The 18895-nt window shown below is 58.6% G+C and overlaps 1 protein-coding gene and 1 pseudogene across 1 annotated transcript; one reads left to right on the top strand and one right to left on the bottom strand.

Moving 5' to 3' along the window:
• LOC119110988 (NF-X1-type zinc finger protein NFXL1) lies at nucleotides 1-8603 on the bottom strand. The gene is made up of 12 exons (XM_037234804.1): nucleotides 8578-8603; nucleotides 6643-6937; nucleotides 6341-6468; nucleotides 5755-5888; nucleotides 5237-5415; nucleotides 4661-4799; nucleotides 4133-4256; nucleotides 3543-3773; nucleotides 2748-2879; nucleotides 1865-2314; nucleotides 1011-1079; nucleotides 1-117 (listed from the first exon to the last, which is right to left on the bottom strand). The coding sequence occupies exons 2-12, from the start codon at nucleotides 6932-6934 to the stop codon at nucleotides 1-3; spliced, it is 1995 nt and encodes a 664-aa protein (XP_037090699.1). The 5' UTR covers nucleotides 6935-6937; nucleotides 8578-8603.
• A 425-nt stretch (nucleotides 8604-9028) lies between these two features.
• Nucleotides 9029-18886, top strand: LOC119111000 (coatomer subunit beta-like; annotated as a pseudogene).
• The last annotated feature ends 9 nt before the right edge of the window (nucleotides 18887-18895 follow it).

Below are 18895 nucleotides of genomic sequence, written 5' to 3'. Positions count from 1 at the left end.
CTAGCTCGGGCCACGTCTCACCAGTTTGGGGCAGGTATTGCCGCAGGAGAGCAGGCGCTCCGTCCGTTCGGCCGTCGCCTCGGTCAGCTCGTGGCAGCGCACGTGCAGCAGGCCCACCTGGCAGTGGCAGCGCAGCCGGCGGTGCTCGCGGCACGGCGGGCACGGCCCCACGTGGCAGCCGCGCGGGCACGCGTGCTGACAGCCGGCCGGCCGCGGCCGCGTGCACGCCAGCTGACACGTGTCGCACGTGTCGCCCGCCTGCGGCAGGCGGCGCACCGGGCGTCAGAGAAGGCAGACGGCCGGCGCGGAGCGTCATCGAATCCACGACCAGGCAGTGAACATGTCATTGAAAAGCTGCTATAATGTTAATGACAAACGACGGTGCACGACATGACCGTCGACATGACACAAGAGGCACACGTCAGATTTACTGGCAATATTATATATATATATATACATATATATATATATATATATATATATATATATATATATATATATATATATATATATGCATATCCTTTGGACTACCAGATGTTGAAAGTGAATCTTATCATACAAAAGCAGCGTGGTCACTGACAGTGCTAAGTCCACGCCAAACCATCGCAATTGATAACAGAAAATACGTCCCACACGGTTTCGTGGCACTTGGTAGGTTTTTAAACCAGGCAAACTACCATATGGTTTTAATAAAAAAAAACCACAAACCAAGGCACCAAGATGAGAACATTTATAAGTAGGTCCAATCCATTTAACTATAATTGAGAAAACTGGACTGTTCAAAACAGCCGACAGTCACTGCCCCATCGCTCGCCACGGCCATCCTCACGACCGGTCATCAAGCGCCCGTGGTATCCGGCGCCTGACATAGACTCCAAGACGCATCCCCGGTGACCAGCGCTGAGCCTGACCTGCTGGTCGTCGGGCGGCTGCTGCACCAGGTGACAGGGCTGCTGGCAGCTGTGGTTGCCGCAGGCCAGGCGGCGGCCGCAGGGCCTGCCGCACGGCGCCGGCCGCGCCACATCGCACGGCATCGGGTACTGGGCGTGCTCGCCCAGACAGGGCACCAGCACCGGCGCCTGCGCGGCAGGGGCGCGTCACTGACACCGCTACTGTGCGTCCCACCTCTCCCCCGTCATCAGTCACTATGCGGCCTCAACCCTCCCCCATCACCGACACCGTCACTGTGTGGCCCCACTCCTCCCCCGTCACCGACACCCGTCACTGTGCGGCCCCACCCCTCCCCCGTCACCAGCGCCAGTCACTGTGCGGCCCCACCCCTCCCCCGTCACCCGTCACTGTGCGGCCCCGCCCCTCCCCCGTCACCCGTCACTGTGCGGCCCCACCCCTCCCCCGTCACCCGTCACTGTGCGGGCCCACCCCTCCCGGCACCGACACCCGTCACTGTGCGGCCCCACCCCTCCCGGCACCGACACCCGTCGCTGTGCGGCCCCATCCCTCCCGGCACCGACACCCGTTACTGTGCGGCCCCACCCCTCCCGTCACCGACACCCGTCACTGTGCGGCCCCACCCCTCCCGTCACCGACACCCGTCACTGTGCGACCAGTCCTCCCCGCAGCGGGCCAACGGTGACACGCAATCCGCGAAAGCGGTCACTCAGGCTGTGAGAACATAGAAGTAACAACATGGAGCGGACTCACGCAACCGCGGCACACCGAACAGCACGGCGCCTAACCCAACAGCGCACCTAAACAGAGTACACAGCACTGTGGGCCGGTGGGAGGACTACCGCGCCCGATCTGACCAATCAGAGGGCGGCCCGCCACACCTGACCTGACCGAGCCGGCGGGCGACCTGCCGTGACCTGACCCATCAGAGGGCGACCTGCCGGCGGCAGCTGACCTGGCAGGCTGGACACGGCAGGCTGACGGTGACCAGCTGCTCCTGCGGCTTCTCCCAGGGCGTGGCCGCCTTCTTGGCGCTGACGAAGCGTCGCGTCACCTGGGCGTGGCAGGGCCGCGGGCAGCGGTGGCCGCGGCCGCAGCCCAGCTCGCGGCCGCACTCGAGCGTGCACGGCGGACAGGCGCCCTCGTGACAGGCGTGCGGCTGCCGGGCCGGGTGGTGGCAGTCGGGCGGCGCGCGGCAGGGCCGCCGGCAGCGCGGCGGCCGCGCGCCCCGCTCCCGGCCGCAGGGCACCGTCAGGCGCGCGCCGCCGCACGGGCAGCGCAGCTCGGCCGTCAGCGGGCACGGGTAGCACGGCCCCGTGTGGCATGGCGACGAGCACTTGTGCTGGCGGCACGGCAGCGTCTTGCCGCAGGTGAGCTCGCACGCCGGGCAGTCGCCCGTGCAGCACTGCCGACGCCGCGCCAGCACAGAGCTCGTTATTTTGGTTAGACACGATGACATCCCCCACTGTGCCACTCGTTTGTCCGCGAGTGCTTCGACTTAGGCACATGTCACGTTGTCATAGTCACAGTCACCCAGTCAGTCACCGACACAGCCAGGCCCTGGACAAACAGCACACCAAGAGAAAATATGATCTCCGTAGGTCATCCATCCTACTTGGTGTATAACTAAGCAAGGATCAAGAGCTGCACAGTACATCTCACAAGAACGGTGCACACAAAACTCTCACGTGGAGGGTGTGCTGTTCCTTTGCTAAATAATAATAGCCATTTTGCATCATACATCGTTTTATTTTGACAGACCAGCTCTTCAGCGGCCGACACACATAAGCCGTTTCACCAGCTTCTACTCCCGAGGCTCGTGCTGCGTGCGTGCCCACCTTCCTGTTGCAGGTGTGCTTGCCGCAATCCTTAAGTCGCTTGCACTTGTTCTCGCAGGTGAACTCCTTGTCGCACACCATCTCTTTCTCCTTCCTGCCGCAGCGGCAACGTTTTACGCGCAGTTGCAGACACTGCCGGCACAGAGGCCCCCGGTCAGGGCGATGTCGCTACAGCCGGCACAGAGAACCCCGGTCAGGGCACTGTCGCTACAGCCGGCACAGAGGCCCCGGGCAGGGCATTGTCGCTATAGCAGGCACAGAGGCCCCCAGTCAGTGCACTGTCGTCACAGCCGGCACAGAGGCCCGCGGTCAGGGCACTGATGCCACAACCGACATAGAGGCCCTCAGCCAGGGACGGACGCCACAAACGAAACAGCCCCCTCCCCTTCCCCCCGTCGGGGCACTGATGTCACAGCCGACACGCGCGCCTGGCCGGAGGTGGGCACCCAGACATCAGCCAGGGGGATGTCGTAATCACTAGCCACACGACACCGCCAAACAATATCGACCGGCAGTGACCAACCGGATACAGCACATAAGCACTTTCTCCTACCTCCTACAAGCTCCAAGCGATTCTTCAATAATATCAATACGTTCCTCCTAAACCCACGTCAACGCGAAGAGGCTTTCCAGAAACCTGACCACTGAGGCCAAACGGCCCACCAACGCAGCTGAAACCAGCGACAGTATAACTGCAATGGAGCGGAGCGGGACGCAACCCATCACGATCTCGACCCGTCCACGAGCGCGACCCAGCGCAGCGGCCGGCCCTGCAGCCTCCGGCGGCCGGCTCACCCGTCGGCAGGCGCCGGCATGACAGCGGTCGGCACACCGGTGCACGCCGCACGCCAGCCACTTGTCGCAGGTGTCGCCGCACGTGGCCACCTCCTCGTGGCAAGGCTGCTGCACCTCCGTGCGGCCGCACGGGCAGCGACGGCGGTCGGCGCGCGGACACGGCCCGCAGGCGCCGGCGTGGCAGACGGCGTCGCATCGGTGGTGACCGCAGGAGAGCGGCCGGCCGCACACCTGCCGCACAGCGGGTCACGGCAGGGTCAGAGGAGCGAGCGAGCGGGCCGGCCGGCTGGCTGACCGGGGCTCCGTCATCGTCAACACAGCCGGCTGCGGCGGCAATACAAACGGTGGCAATGTCCCCATTGCAAGGCTAGTGAGGTGTGATCACATGAGAGTGCACATTTCCCCCCCCCCCCCCCCACCCACATACACACAACAAAGTCAGAACTACGCTGCATCAGTACAAGCCAGGTGCATCAAAACCGGCGGTAGTTATCTTGAACCGCAGACCTGCCAGGCCGGGCGTAACGAGGAAATGGCGCCGCCGCGATATTGACGGAGCCTGTCGTGCTGACTGCTCGCCCGTCGGTTACCTTATCGCACTGCCAGCGGGGGCTGGCGCAGGGCCGCAGCTGGGCCTGACTGCCGCAGTTGCAGGGCTGCCGGCTGGTCTGCGGACAGGCTGGACAGGCGCCCGGATGGCAGGGCTCCGGACATCTGCCGACATTGCAACCGGTCAGCGGCGAGCGCCGGCGACACCCACGGCGCGGACGCCGCGTCAGGAGCCGCCGCCTACACTCGACGGCTGGTCTGCGGACAGGCTGGACAGGTACCAGGGTGGCAGGGCTCCGGACAGCTGCCGACATCACAGCCGGTCAGCGGTGGGCGCCGGCGACACCCACGGCACGGGCACCGCGTCAGGAGCCGCCGCCTACACTCGACTGCTCATGGGCGGAGCAGCCCCCGTCTCCTGTGGCACGACGCACGACGGTCACGAACACCTGGCGAGGTGTACCCCAAACCGTACACAGAATCCCCTGGAATCGTTCTGACAACTGATTCAAGGCAGTTGCCATGACACTTTCAAGGCGTGACAAGTCGTCGTGCTTTGCGCGGCATACCGATGCGTGTTACAGTCGAGCGTCTTGTTACAGGGCTTGCGGCAGGACCAGGCCTTGCTGCCGCACCGTCGCGTGTCGGGGCCGGACGCGCCGCAGTAGCAGCGCGTCTTCACGGTCACCGGGCACGGTGGACATGGACCTGAAGCACAGCACGAGTTAAGACAGGGACGGAAACGGGACGGAAACACGAGCCGAGCCGAGGCATGGCCGGGCACGGCACTGAAAGACGGCAGGGCAAAGGAAAGACGGCAAGGACGTGACTGGTTAGGGTGGACGGCCCGTCACTGGCAGAGCGTAGCAGGCCGCAGCGCGAACAGCTCCAGGTTATATGGAACCACGCACCTAGTGCCCATGGTGCACGGACCAGGATCCAGCTGCCGCAAACGATCTCGTAGGTAATACATCACCGAGACACACGCCACTACCGCGGATCAACGCGCACGCCGATCAGTACTGGGCAGTACCGCGCCTCACCAGTTCATGACTCATCCCAGAGCGTCGCGCGCCGCTCGGGCGCCACTCGCCCGGAGGCTGCGTGGCGGCGCGGCGCCCAGCCCGCCCACGGACGCCGCGTACCCGGGTGGCAGTGGAGCAGGCAGGTGTGGCCGCAGTCGGGCCGCAGCGGCCGCTCGCAGCGCTGTTCGCAGGCGTGCGGCAGCAGCCACGGGTCCAGCGGCGGGTTGACCTGCTTGCCGCAGTAGCAGAGGTAGCGGCTCGGGATCTCCGCGCGGCCGTACGAGCACCGGCAGTTGGGGCTGCGCGCGGCGGGCGCACACCAGGTCACGGCGCGATAGCGGCACCACGACGGAACACACCAGCCTTACACAGGTATTCGAAATCGCCTATGCAAATTTGCCTGCATCAGCCTACTGAAGCATTAGCCGAAGCTGATATACGTGGCATAAAATGATGCACATGAACGGATGTACAAAAGATGGATGTACACCGATGTACAATGATGCCAGACACAATGCACATCCACGCTGGGCAATACAATATGACCCCATGCCTGATCCTTTGGTGTGGCACAGTAACAGAGACAATGCGCATGCCACGGTGCCGTCGACTCAGCGCCGGCTCTCAGGAAGCCGTACCATTTCCAATCCAGCTGGGCGGCCTTGGCGTCGCCGTCCTCCAGGCGGAGCTCCTGCTGACTGAGGCTGTCCCGGGCCCACGTCTGCACGCACGCCAGGTGAAAGCCCACGTAGCACCCGGAGCAGCACCACACCTACCGGCACGACCACGCTACGTCAGGACATGGTGGTGACGTCAGCGGGAGCTTCGGGGCGCGCGCTCAGCCGTGGCCAGTACGCATCCTCCGGTCAGCGCATCGGCGGGGTATGCATGGTAAGAGGTATGCACGGTAAGGTATGCCCACATGACCAGGCCAGCCAGCGTGCTCTTGTCAAGACCCATCCCAGGGACTACACAGAAAGCGACAATTTTCGGAAGTTGACGGGTTTTGTGATCACTGACCATTCATGTCCTGAATAAACACAGCTCACTCTCCAGGAGGTTGAGGATAAGTTTTAAATAAAGTTCAATCGTATACAGCGTGTACACACAGCACGCACGGCGCACGTGATATCAATAAATGCTCTACACTTGTTGCCTTCGGACACGTGAGCCGCTGTCACGCTCACTCCACGCGTTGCTCCATTGTAGGCGTGCTCTTCTCACCGCGTCTGCGCGCTTGACAGTGCCGATACAGATGAGGCACGTGCTGGCGTCAGCGTTCAGGGCCCGCTGCAGATACTCGGACGTGTTTCCCAGCGCGTCTTTCCCAGTAAACTGATTGCAGACTTTGCCTGAAAGTACAACAATCTTGACATGCTATGGGTCCATTTCCGAAAACATATGTGCATGATCACCACCAGTCTTTTAACAAATTTCTCGTCGGTGATATTCGAAGTCCACGACCAACGCAAAATAGTGCATAGCGGCGCTCTAAATGCAACACTCAAAACGCGGCGTTCGCTCACCGAGAATGCGGTCCCGGGTGTCATCGTCCACGTCGTCCCACTCCTCCTCCGAGTCGGAGAGCTCGTACTGCGCCACGTGCTTCTCGGAGGCAGCCCGGATCTCGGCGCACGCCTCGGCGAACCGCCGCTCCGTCTGCGCCTGACTGACCTCCGGCGCCGCGGCGCCAGGCTTGCCACGACCCACCGGCGGCTTGCCCCGCCCAGCTGCTGGCTTGCCCCGCCCCACCGCTGGCTGGCCGGCGCCACCCCAGGCTGGAGCAGCGCGGGCGCGACCAGCACCTCGTCCCGGCATTATCTGTGGGTGGCCAATGCATGTAGCTGGTCATAACAGGGTAGGCAAAGATGGCCAATCAATACACCAATGATCTTTACTGGAAAGGTGATTAGGAGTATAAGACAATGTTAAGATTAGGCACACATGAAGGTACTTAAGTGATGCCAAGAGCAGCTCATTTCACCATTCCTGATATGGTGATCTTGAACTAGTAAGGAAGCTGAAATGGTGCATATTTGAAACTGAAAACCATTGGCATCTTTTCCTCCATGATAGCTAAAACAAGTTTCCAAAAATTATGCATATGCACAATAAAACTGAGTTCACTACATAAAAGCTGTGTTACAATAATGACCCAGGAACTCTGACCAAAATAGGGCAAAATACATAAAACTGTCAGATGGATAAATAAGGGTACATTAAAAATATAGATCTGTTTTGTATTAGTGCTGTGGTAACGCCATCACAAGCTTCTAATTCCAAAATACTTAATGACAGGCCCATGTCCAGTTCATGAGTCACTGCATGGTCATAGTGATAATGTATTTTAGCAGGTAAAATGTGTAGGTTGGAAAATAAGTCAATTAAGGAGTTAGACAACAGTTATGCTTTAAGGAAGCCAGACACAAATATCAAGTTTTAAGTTGATTAATCTGAAATGGCAGCTGGAATAGGTATCAGCACTTTTTTGTCCATGGAATATAAAAGTCATCTACCAATAATCACTAAGCTGAGCCAACTATGGTACCAAGGTACTGGTTTTCCATCTGGCCAAGCAGGCATGAAAGTGAAGATATATCTTCTAATTGACTATTCAAAGAGTGACAGTCAAGGCTCAGTGACCACACAGCTGTACAGAAGTGATGCCAGAGACGGCAGTCCCCCACTTTGCTGAACAATATATTTTTTCTTTCAACTCTGGGGAAGACGAAGATGCACCCATATGGCACAGCATGTTACAAAATATAGTTTAAATTCATAATAATCCATCTGCATTCTTCATGAGTTTGTGTGAACTCTACCTCTATGGGTTTTAGTATCAGTAAACAGTAATTTTTGTATCTATCCCTGCAATTGCTGGAAATACCTGCTTTTCTAAAATGCAAAACATGTAGGTCAACAAGTGATTCACATGTAGGTAGGTACATACATGACCAGACCCAGCTGAACAACCATCAGCTATCACTTTCCATGCAGGTTGTACCAGAAGATAATCAGTAAGAAATAGCTCAGCAATAATGTGAAGTGGGTCTCTATTTTCAACAGTTGGCTAGTATTGAACTTCAATGCCATCCAGTTGTCAAATGAAAGAAAACATTCTTATCAATCTTCATACAAAGGTAAAGCCAGATCTGTCACCAAACCACTGAGAAAATCATTTATATTACATACATCCCTATACACACATCCCCATGAATCCATGCAAAAATCCATGTCTTGTCTCATGGAATGTAATTCGGCAGTGTGAACAGAACATAATAAGCATACTGGACAAACTGCAGCCTGGAAAACCCAGTATTGGAAAAGGCAGCCCTGCCTACCCCCATAATACCTCTATTAGCCCATCTGGATCAATCCCTGCATATCTGCCGTGTGCGTTACGCCGATTTCAGCATTGAACCCATCGGTTAAAACGCGGTATTTGCGAATATATTACATACCAAGAATATTCACCAGCTTAGGACCCTCTTCACAGCATATGTTTACATCTCGACGACGAAAGCGCACGAGCCGGATAAGCACAATAAGAGCACGCCCCAAATGCCTAGACCAAAAACTCCACAGCTACAACAAATTTGCACAAATTAGTGGCATGTTTCCTTTCCAGTTATTAGTACCGATTCATACTGGTCGTTTTTTGGAGCTTATTATATCAGAACAAAATATTCAACAAAATAACAGAAGTGTCTAAAATTTTCAGTACCTAGTATTATTTGAATTATTCAAGGTAAAATAGTGTATTGAATCTTCCCCCAACTTGTTATAAAGAGAATATAGCCGGTTCTACTTTAGATTGCACTCAAGTGACATTACTAATATTGCTACGTGGATGGCAGTGATGCGTCACTATTGTCTTGGTGGATTAAGATTTGTACGGCATTATTTGGATTGGGTGTTGTTGGGCGTGTTGTGAAGCGGTTGCCGGTAAGGTAAGTGTCCTGTGTTAGTGATTTCATAATTTTATTGACGAGGAGCAAAAACAGCCGGTAAGTGTGCATTGTGTAATTTTTATTTGGGGGGATAGGAGGTTTCGTGTTGGGATGATATAGAACAACAATAAGTGAGCGGTGCCTAAGCAAACAGCTGTAGGCCATGAGGACTCATTGTCTGAAACTTGGATGTTTCTTGGTGTTTTTAGCCCCTAGACATTTTTTTCTCCACAAATACACACTGGAAAGAATGTAAAAAATTGTTCTCTGTGACCGATGTCAGATGGAGGCAAGCTGTTCCTGCAACTTCGACAGCATCGCACGCCACATTCACGATTGAACGAGGGACACTGCTTGCGGGTTACGGCCGAATCTCTCGACCATGTCATTAATAACTTTTCCTTGCAATGCATTCAGTACCTAGGAAAATTAGCAGCTACTGCATCTACTCATAGACAGTGAGTTTGATTATGCTTTCCTCAGTGTATGGCACTGATCTGGGTTTGTTTATGGTCTTTATCTATAGCTCCTACACATCCCACTGCCACCAGCTGAATGTGATTGAAAGATGCTGTTGTCCCCATGGTTTTTAGATAAATGTCAAAGATTCAGAATGTTAAATGATGTAGAAGTAGGGCACAGTGGAGCAGTTGTCAATGGTAGTCATTTTCTATAGCAGTTTCATCAGCTTTTAGATTGCTTTCCTAGGCTCCTAATGATTTTTTCAGAAAATGTCCATTGACCAAGCTTTGGCTCAAATATAAAATGTATTTCAAAAGCACACCTTGTTATTTCAGTTAGCACTCAATAGACCTACCCACCTGAGAACAAGAAGCATCTTTGAAACTGTGCTCACAGGGTCATTGAGTAGCACCACTGTAAATAGATGGGAAGATAAGCTTTTCGCTTTTAAGCTTTATGTCTTCATCTAAAATTAAGCTTTTATTCTATGTAGTTTTTGTGTGTCTCTGCTTTATATTCGGGCAGTATTTGTAGGTGGGAAAATGTGTCTTCTGTCCAATGCTAAATACTATCTGAGAACTAGAGGTGTAGGTTAGGTTATTTGCACCAAAAATTTGCTTGCATAAATGAATTGGTGAATATGACAAAAAATTCACGTTAATACCTATCCTGTATTATGCACATTCATCTGAAGGTGATGGCTACCTGCCCAGCTAAAATGTTACAAAATAGTTGTAAAAATTTGGATAGCTATGTAGTTAACTCATTATTTCATGTTGATTTATATCAGCAGCATCTGAGACAGTGAAGGCTGCAGAGCCAACAATGTGTTCCAGCATTTTCCTTTTGACGTGCATCAATTTCACAATAAAAGCATCATTGCTATTTTTCATGGCATCTTATGGTTGTATCTTTCATATGGGATTGCTTTTCCTTCATAATTGTTGGATGACCTCAAATGACCCAGAGCGCAGTTTCATCAGTCAAAAATTCATCAGGTAAAATGTCCAGAATGTAAACGTAGATTCATGCCACCACAATCATGGTTCTCCGGCAGTCTCCACAGCCGGTGTGTACATGATCCATTGGTGCTAATTGGTTGCCCTTTGACTCTGAACCCAGCCATCTGACTAGTCCAGCTTATTTGTCAAGCCTGGGGCACTTAATTATTCAATGCTGGGTTGACTGCTGCCTGGTTTGATGTTGATTGCAGATTTTGAGTAAGGGGATGAGCAACAGGTAATCAATCCAAAACCAGGGATGTAACAGCATGCAAAATATTGACATCTTCTACCCAAGTGGTCAAATGTTGAAACACTGCACAATGCTAGCAAAGCAATGGATTTGGTTTTGCAGCAGATATATCATCACAACTGTGCACTGTTTGCAGCAGGAGTCATGGCGACAGAGCAGCCCTGCTACACGCTGATTGCCTCACCATCTGATGTTGAACAGCCCAGTGAACAGCAGTTGAAGGCTGACCTAGGTGAGTGCCCTGCAATTTTGTGTGGAAAATGTTTGACATCAACACTTGTCCTGTTTTTAAAACACTTGCAATGTGGGGCATTTAAAACTGCTTGACATAGCAGCAAAGTTCTTCGTGACATTCGTACTGACGCTTGTGTGTGGAAAAGTGAAGGCTTTCTTTCTCATTTCAGAAAAGGGTGACATTCGAACCAAGACGGATGCACTGAAGAAATGCATTCACGCCATCCTCTCGGGCGAGAAGATCCCTGGGATCCTCATGACGGTGATCCGCTTTGTGCTGCCACTGCAAGACCACACCATCAAGAAGCTGCTGCTGATTTTCTGGGAGATCGTGCCCAAAACCCTGCCAGATGGCAAACTGATGCAGGAGATGATCCTGGTGTGCGACGCGTACCGTAAGGTGTGTACAGGAAAGTCTCGGCGGACGGCAAGCACTTGATGCAAGGTCTTAAGCAGCAGCAGCATCGGCCGTGGACATATGAAGTGTCATGGCCTGCCAAATGTCCGCCTCCGATTTTGAAAGCCAGGGCTATTCCCGGTTGTGAGTGGCCTGCTACTATGCTGGTGTCCTGTGCTGACGGACTCCGATTGGCTGGTTCCCCGCGGTGACGGTCGCCGATTGGCTGGTGTCCCACGCGGGCGGACGCCGATGGGCAGGTGTTCCGCGCCGTGGACGCCTATTGGCTGGTGTCCCCCACTGCGGACGCCAATTGGCAGATGTCCCCCGCTGCGGACGCCGATTGCCTTGTATCCCGCGCTGACGGACGTTGCTTGACCCGTCAGGACCTACAACATCCGAACGAGTACATCCGTGGCTCGACGCTGCGCTTCCTGTGCAAGCTGAAGGAGCCCGAGTTGCTGGAGCCGCTGATGCCGGCCATCCAGGCCTGCCTGGAGCACCGACACTCTTACGTGCGCCGCAACGCCGTCATGGCCATCTTCACCATCTACAGGTGGGCGTCGCCCTGGTCTAGTGTGGAGGCAGCTGCTGCCCGGGAGCTACTCGGGAGCAGGAGCGGCTGTCCGGGCGTAGGCTTTGCCGGTACAAATGCTGCCTGTGCGCTCCGAATTTTATGCTATGTTGGTGTTATGCGCTTTATCTGTTGCCTTATGGACATGGAAGAGGAGGCGTTGCATTCGTTTTCAACAATTGCAGAACCCAAGAGCAGAATGATTGCTTGGAGTCTGTCACACAGTAATATATTTGTGCACCGCTGCAGCCGTACAATCCTTAACCGGCTTCGGTTGTCATTCCTTCCGCCGTCTGAACGCCGCTCCGTCTGACCAACTGTTCCGTCTGACCATCTGCTCCGTCTCACCGCTGTTCCGTCTCACCGCTGCTCCGTCTTACCGCTGCCCTGTTTCACTGCTGCTCCGTCTCACCGCTGCCCCGTCTCACTGCTGCTCCGTCTTACTGCCACCCCGTCTCACCGCTGCTCCGTCTCATCTCGGTCCCATCTCACCGCTGCTCCGTCTCACTTCTGCCTCATCTCACCTGTTCTGTTTCACCACTGCTCCGCTTCACTGCTGCTCCGTCTCACCGCTGCTCTGTCTGACCACCTGCTCCGTCTCACCTCCGTCCCGTTCTACCGCTGCTCCGTCTGACCGCCTGTGCCGCCTCTGCCGGCAGGAACTTCGACTTCCTGATACCGGACGCTCCGGAGCTGATCGCCAGCTTCCTGGAGGGCGAGCAGGACATGTCGTGCCGGCGCAACGCCTTCATGATGCTGATCCACGCCGACCAGGACCGCGCGCTCGCCTACCTCTCCTCCTGCATCGAGCAGGTCAACACGTTCGGCGACATCCTGCAGCTAGTGATCGTCGAGCTCATCTATAAGGTGCGCCGCCGCGGCTACGCTGCTGGACCCATACGCAGTGTGGCGCGTGGCTCCCGGATGACATGGTGATAGGTTTGTATTGCACTGGCCAAGGCCAGTCTGAAACTCCATGCTCTGAGTTCGCTTAGCTTTCTGTGCCCGGTATCGCGGAGAAGCGGTGGTGACTGTTGCTGCGTGGGCTGTGTTGTGATAGCTCGGGTTGTATTGTGGTGGCTGTGGCGCACGACACCGCTGACAGTGGTGTGCCGGCGGACAGGTGTGCCACGCCAACCCGTCGGAGCGCTCCCGGTTCATCCGCTGCATCTACAACCTGCTGAACTCGAGCAGCGCCGCCGTCCGGTACGAGGCGGCCGGCACGCTGGTGACGCTCAGCTCGGCCCCCCACCGCCGTCCGGGTCAGTACTGCCACCCTCCCGCCGCCGTCCGGGTCAGTACCGTCGCCCCCCCCCCCTCCCCCCACCCCCCACCCCCCACCACCGTCCGGGTCAGTGCCGGTGCCCTCCCACCACCGTCCGGGTCAGTACCGGTGCCCTCCCACCACCGTCCGGGTCAGTACCGCCACCCTCCCGCCGCCGTCCGGGTCAGTACCGTCACCCTCCCGCCGCCGTCCGGGTCAGTACTGCCACCCTCCCACCACCGTCCGGGTCAGTACCGTCACCCTCCCGCCGCCGTCCGGGTCAGTACCGTCACCCTCCCGCCGCCGTCCGGGTCAGTACCGTCACCCTCCCGCCGCCGTCCGGGTCAGTACTGCCACCCTCCCGCCGCCGTCCGGGTCAGTAACTGCCACCCTCCCGACCGCCGTTCCGGGTCCGTACTGTCCCCCTCCCGCCGCCGTCCGGGGTCAGTACTGCCACCCTCCCGCCGCCGTCCGGGTCAGTACTGCCACCCTCCCGCCGCCGTCCGGGTCAGTACCGTCACCCTCCTGCCGCCGTCCGGGTCAGTACTGTCGCCCTCCCGCCGTCGTCCGGGTCAGTACCGTCACCCTCCCGCCGCCGTCCGGGTCAGTACTGTCGCCCTCCCGCCGCCGTCCGGGTCAGTACCGTCGCCGCCGTCCGGATCAGTACCGTCACCCTCACGTGCCAGCGCGCCCGTCGCACGATCTGTGCCCCGAACTCGTGTCCGCACTCACTGACATGCAGCGTAGTGTCTGTTCGTATTTAGCTTTGCGGCAGTCTTAAGCCGAGGGCCGTGTTTGCGTTTGGGAAATATTGAAACGGGTACTGCTGGATCACGCTAGCCTCCCAGCCGGAGCTACTGTGCTACGACCGCAGACTAGCAAACAGACTAGGCTGACGTACCAGACTGGAGTCATAGCAGCAGACTCTCAGACCCAAGCAGTAAGCGGGCTCTGGAGTAACAGTCCCGCTGCCGTCGCTGATGGCGCGCGTTCTCGGTTGCCGTCAGGCCGCGGCCACCACCTACATCGAGATCATCCTGAAGGAGTCGGACAACAACGTCAAGCTGATCGTGCTGGACCGGCTGGTGGCGCTCAAGGAGCACCCCAGTCATGAGCGCGTGCTGCAGGAGCTGGTGATGGACATCTTGCGCATCCTGGCCACGCCGGATCTGGAGGTGGGCGGGCGACGGCTGGCCAGGCCAGGGGCCTCCATAGGCGGAGAGGTCGGCCAGGCAGAGGTTATGTGGGGACAGAGGAATGCGACAAGGATCGAGCAGAGTGCTGATCTTGATGATGTCGCAAGCTTCGGCTGCGGGTGATATGCAGGGTGGATGATTACTTTGGCTGTAACACTTCCCCTCTCCTTTCCCACTTCGAGGCTTATCAGAGTATTAAAGCAGACTCATTTGCCATCAGTGATTTTGTTAATTGGTGACTATGGTAAGCCATATGCTAGGATGGTGTCTTGACTATCACCTGCGTGACTGGCTATTTAGTTTATATGTGTATCCACTCACGGAGGCACTTGCTCTTATTGCGCTCGGAACTGTGTGGCGTTGTACGCTGACCGGTGGCGGTGTTACTAAGCACACAAACCGCCCTTTGCTCAGGTGCGCAAAAAGACACTGGACTTGGCCATGGATCTGGTGACGCTGCGGACTGTCGAGGAGATGGTCCTGGTGCTGAAGAAGGAGGTCACCAAGACGCACAACACGGTCGAGCACGAGGACATTGGAAAGTGAGTCCTGTGTAAACTGATCACTTTGATTGTTTTGCGTCACCCTCTGTAACGTTGAGGAGCAGCCCCCATTATTTTGGTGGGCCCTCTGCACTGATTATCATGGCAGGAAACCATTCAGTCTCGTGGTTGACCTAGCCCCATTATTTTGGTGGGCCCTGTGCACTGGTTATCATGGCAGGTAACCATTCAGTCCCGTGGTTGACCTAGGTATTCGTGAGGTGAGCGTCAAGTCTGCGCCATCCCGGCGTCTCGCATTGTGATGCCGACGCGTGCGGCTAACTGCGCCGGGCTCGCTGACTGGGTCAGCTGCGTTTAATAGTGCCGTGCCGCGTCCTGTAGCCCCGCGTCACTGACGTGCCTGCTCTGCCGGCTCACGGGTCGCTGTTCGGCTGGGGCTTCGGCCGGTCGTTCACGACTGGCTGACGCACTCACCATGTGCGGCCGCGGCAGGTACCGGCAGCTGCTGGTGCGCACGCTGCACACGTGCTCGATCAAGTTCTCTGACGTCTCGACCACCGTCATCCCGCTGCTGACCGAGTTCCTCTCGGACACCAATGAGCTGGCCGCCTCCGACGTGCTGGTCTTCCTGCGCGAGGCCGTGCAGCGCTTCGAGCACCTGCGCCCGCTGGTGCTGGAGCAGCTGCTGGAGGCCTACCCCCTCATCGGGTCAGCGGTTTGGGGCGGCGGGCTGGTGCTGCGTCTTGCGAAGTCCCACTGATCGGGAGCTTAGCCCCTCTGGATTTCAGAACTCCTTTGGGATTTGTGTGAAAGAATGTGGAGAGCAGCATCGTCGTCGGCTCTTATTGCCGCCCAAGTTAGGGGTGCGTTTGAGGTCACTAGTTTCCGTTGCCACTGAAGACCAGCTCGGTCGTCTGGTTCGCTCTGCATGCCATCGCCTCGGCGCGCCCCATTGACGGCATGATCATCGGTGGCCACATCCGGGCCACGCCGCTGACTGAGCGCGTCGGCGCGCGGCGCAGGTCTGTGCGCGTGCACCGGGCTGCCACCTGGATCCTGGGCGAGTTCGCGGCCAGCGCCGAGGACGTGCAGGCGGTGCTGACGCAGGTGCGCCAGGCGCTGGGCGAGCTGCCGCTGGTGGAGGACGAGCGGCGCCGCGCCGCCGGCGAGCTCACCGACGACGACCCCGCCCAGCAGCAGCAGACCGTGCACAAGCTGGTGACGGCCGATGGCACCTACGCCACCCAGTCGGCCTTCAGCACAGCACCGTGAGAGCAGCTGGTGGGCCGGGGGCGGGGTGGCACGCCAGGGGCGCGGGACGCGGCGGCGCCACTGAGAGCAGCTGATGGGCCGGCGGCGGGGTGGCACGCCAGGGGCGCGGGGCGCGGCGGCGGCACTGAGAGCAGCTGATGGGCCGGAGGCGGGGTGGCACGCCAGGGGCGCGGGACGCGGCGGCGCCACTGAGAGCAGCTGATGGGCCGGAGGCGGGGTGGCACGCCAGGGGCGCGGGACGCGGCGGCGCCACTGAGAGCAGCTGATGGGCCGGAGGCGGGGTGGCACGCCAGGGGCGCGGGACGCGGCGGCGCCACTGAGAGCAGCTGATGGGCCGGAGGCGGGGTGGCACGCCAGGGGCGCGGGGCGCGGCGGCGGCACTGAGAGCAGCTGATGGGCCGGCGGCGGGGTGGCACGCCAGGGGCGCGGGACGCCACGACGGCACTGAGAGCAGCTGATGGGCCGGCGGCGGGGTGGCACGCCAGGGGCGCGGGACGCGGCGGCGCCACTGAGAGCAGCTGATGGGCCGGAGGCGGGGTGGCACGCCAGGGGCGCGGGACGCCGCGGCGGCACTGGGAGCAGCTGATGGGCCGGGGTGGGGAGGCACGCCAGGGGCGCGGGACGCCGCGGCGGCACTGAGAGCAGCTGATGGGCCGGCGGCGGGGTGGCACGCCAGGGGCGCGGGACGCCGCGGCGCCGCTGAGTGCAGCTGATGGGCCGGAGGCGGGGTGGCACGCCAGGGGCGCGGGACGCCGCGGCGGCACTGAGAGCAGCTGATGGGCCGGGGGTGGGGTGGCGCGCCAGGGGCGCGGGACGCCGGCACTGAGAGCAGCTGTTGGGCCGGAGGGCGGGACGGCGCGGGGGCGCTAAGAGCAGCTGATGGGCCGGGGGCGGGACGCCGCGGCAGCGCCCAGATAGCGGCCGTGACGGCCCTTCAGGCGGAACATCCTCTTTCCCTGCGGTGATGATGGTCATCGTGCGTCAATCTTTGGTCCCTGATGAGACTCATTTGGTCAACGTGCCTGCTTGGTGCTGGCCTGGTGGACCTTGTGTAACGGAGGCTGGTGACTGTTGTATTTCTGCGTTGTTGATATCACCTGCGCGACAGGCCGGCACCGAGGACCGCTTCGTCACGTGCTCGTGCCCCAACCGACTGGCTCGTCTCCAGCTGCCCTGACCGGCGCTCTGCCTCAGGTCGGACCAAGAAGAAGGAGGCGGAGCGGCCGCCGCTGCGTAAGTATCTGATGGCCGGCGACTTCTTCGTGGGCTCGGTGCTGGCGGCCACGCTGGCGAAGCTGGCGCTGCGCTACCTGCCGGCTGGTGTCGGCGCCCGTCAAGCAGCACCGGGTACGCGGCGAGGTCATGCTCATCATGGCCAGCAATCATGCACCTGGGCCGCTCCGGCCTGCCCGACAAGGCCATCAGCGACGACGACCTGGAGCGGCTGCAGCTCTGCCTGCGCGTGGTGGCCGAGCCCAGCCCGCTGCTCGAGAACATCTTCCTGCACGCCTGCAAGGACGCGCTTAACTCCATGCTGAAGGTCGGTGGGGCCGCGAGGAGGATGTTAACAGGGTAAAGGGGCGGGCACGGGTGGCGTGGCGGAGTTGCGTTTGTTTTTCACGCCGTGATGGAAAGTAGCTCTAAGATGGGCAGCGTTCTTATATGACGGCATTGAATGGTGCCGATACAGTGGATGCAGGCTGTCGTTGCTCTACCTCTGCCAGTGTGATATCCGCTTCCGCGGACCTCGGCTGGGACATTACCGACGGACCTGCGAAGCCGCTGAGTGTGCTCTGTGCCACCGTCGCCGTCCCGCCCGCCGTGTGCGGCCGGCCTGACGCCGGGGACCGTCGCCAGGTGAAGGCGGACGCCGAGGTAACGCATCAGACCAAGGACCGCGCCGCGCTCACCGTGCAGCCGGACGCGCCCATCGCCTTCCTGCAGCTGTCCGGCCGCGGCGAGCTGGGCGGCAGCGAGAACGTGTTCGAGCTCTCGCTCTCGCAGGCCGTCGGCGTCGTCAAGAAGTCGGCCGCCGACTTCAGCTCGTCCAAGCTCAGCAAGGTGCGCTCCTCTCCCGTCACCGTGCGCTAGCGAACCGGCTGCACTGTGTGTGACGGCGACAGTGTTGGTGGTGCGTGTGTGTCCTGTGGCATCGGATTTGCATTGCTTTCAGATACCAGTGGTGTTTGGTTGAGTGTTGCTAGCCCCGTGTGGTAATTGTCTAAGTTGCGCCAAGAGCGTGTGTGAACCCATTGGCTGGCTGTTCGCCCCGCTAACATCGCAGCCGACCGTCGCACGCTCCTGGTCCGTCGTCCGTTGCCCGGTGCCGATGGGCCGTCGCGCCTGTGACGTCGCTGCCGACGGGGGCCGCGCGTGTTGCTCGGAGCCGACCGCCGCCTGGCCTCTGCAGCCGCCTGACGCGTGCTCGCGCTCTGCCAGGTGACGCAGCTGACCGGCTTCTCTGACCCCGTGTACGCCGAGGCGTACGTAAACGTCAACCAGTACGACATCGTGCTGGACGTGCTGGTGGTGAACCAGACGTCAGACACGCTGCAGAACTGCTGTCTGGAGCTGGCCACGCTGGGAGACCTCAAGCTGGTTGAGAAGCCGGCGCCGCTGGTGCTCGGACCCAAGGACTTCGCCAACATCAAGGCCAATGTCAAGGTGCGTGTC

Source organism: Pollicipes pollicipes, unplaced genomic scaffold, assembly GCF_011947565.3.
Source record: "Pollicipes pollicipes isolate AB1234 unplaced genomic scaffold, Ppol_2.1 Scaffold_7254;HRSCAF=8740_pilon_pilon_pilon, whole genome shotgun sequence".
Classification (NCBI taxonomy): domain Eukaryota; kingdom Metazoa; phylum Arthropoda; class Thecostraca; order Pollicipedomorpha; family Pollicipedidae; genus Pollicipes; species Pollicipes pollicipes.
This window is presented reverse-complemented; position numbering and strand designations above follow the sequence as displayed.

What these genes read in the sequence shown, in the direction of transcription:
- LOC119110988 (XM_037234804.1), bottom strand. Translation starts at nt 6,934, where the DNA reads ATGCCGGGACGAGGTGCTGGTCGCGCCCGCGCTGCTCCAGCCTGGGGT. An exon ending in CTCGACTGTAACACGCATCG is followed by an intron (nt 4,257 to 4,660) that starts GTATGCCGCGCA and finishes CAATGTCGGCAG; the next exon opens with ATGTCCGGAGCCCTGCCATC. An exon ending in ATGCCGGCGCCTGCCGACGG is followed by an intron (nt 2,880 to 3,542) that starts GTGAGCCGGCCG and finishes CTGTGCCGGCAG; the next exon opens with TGTCTGCAACTGCGCGTAAA.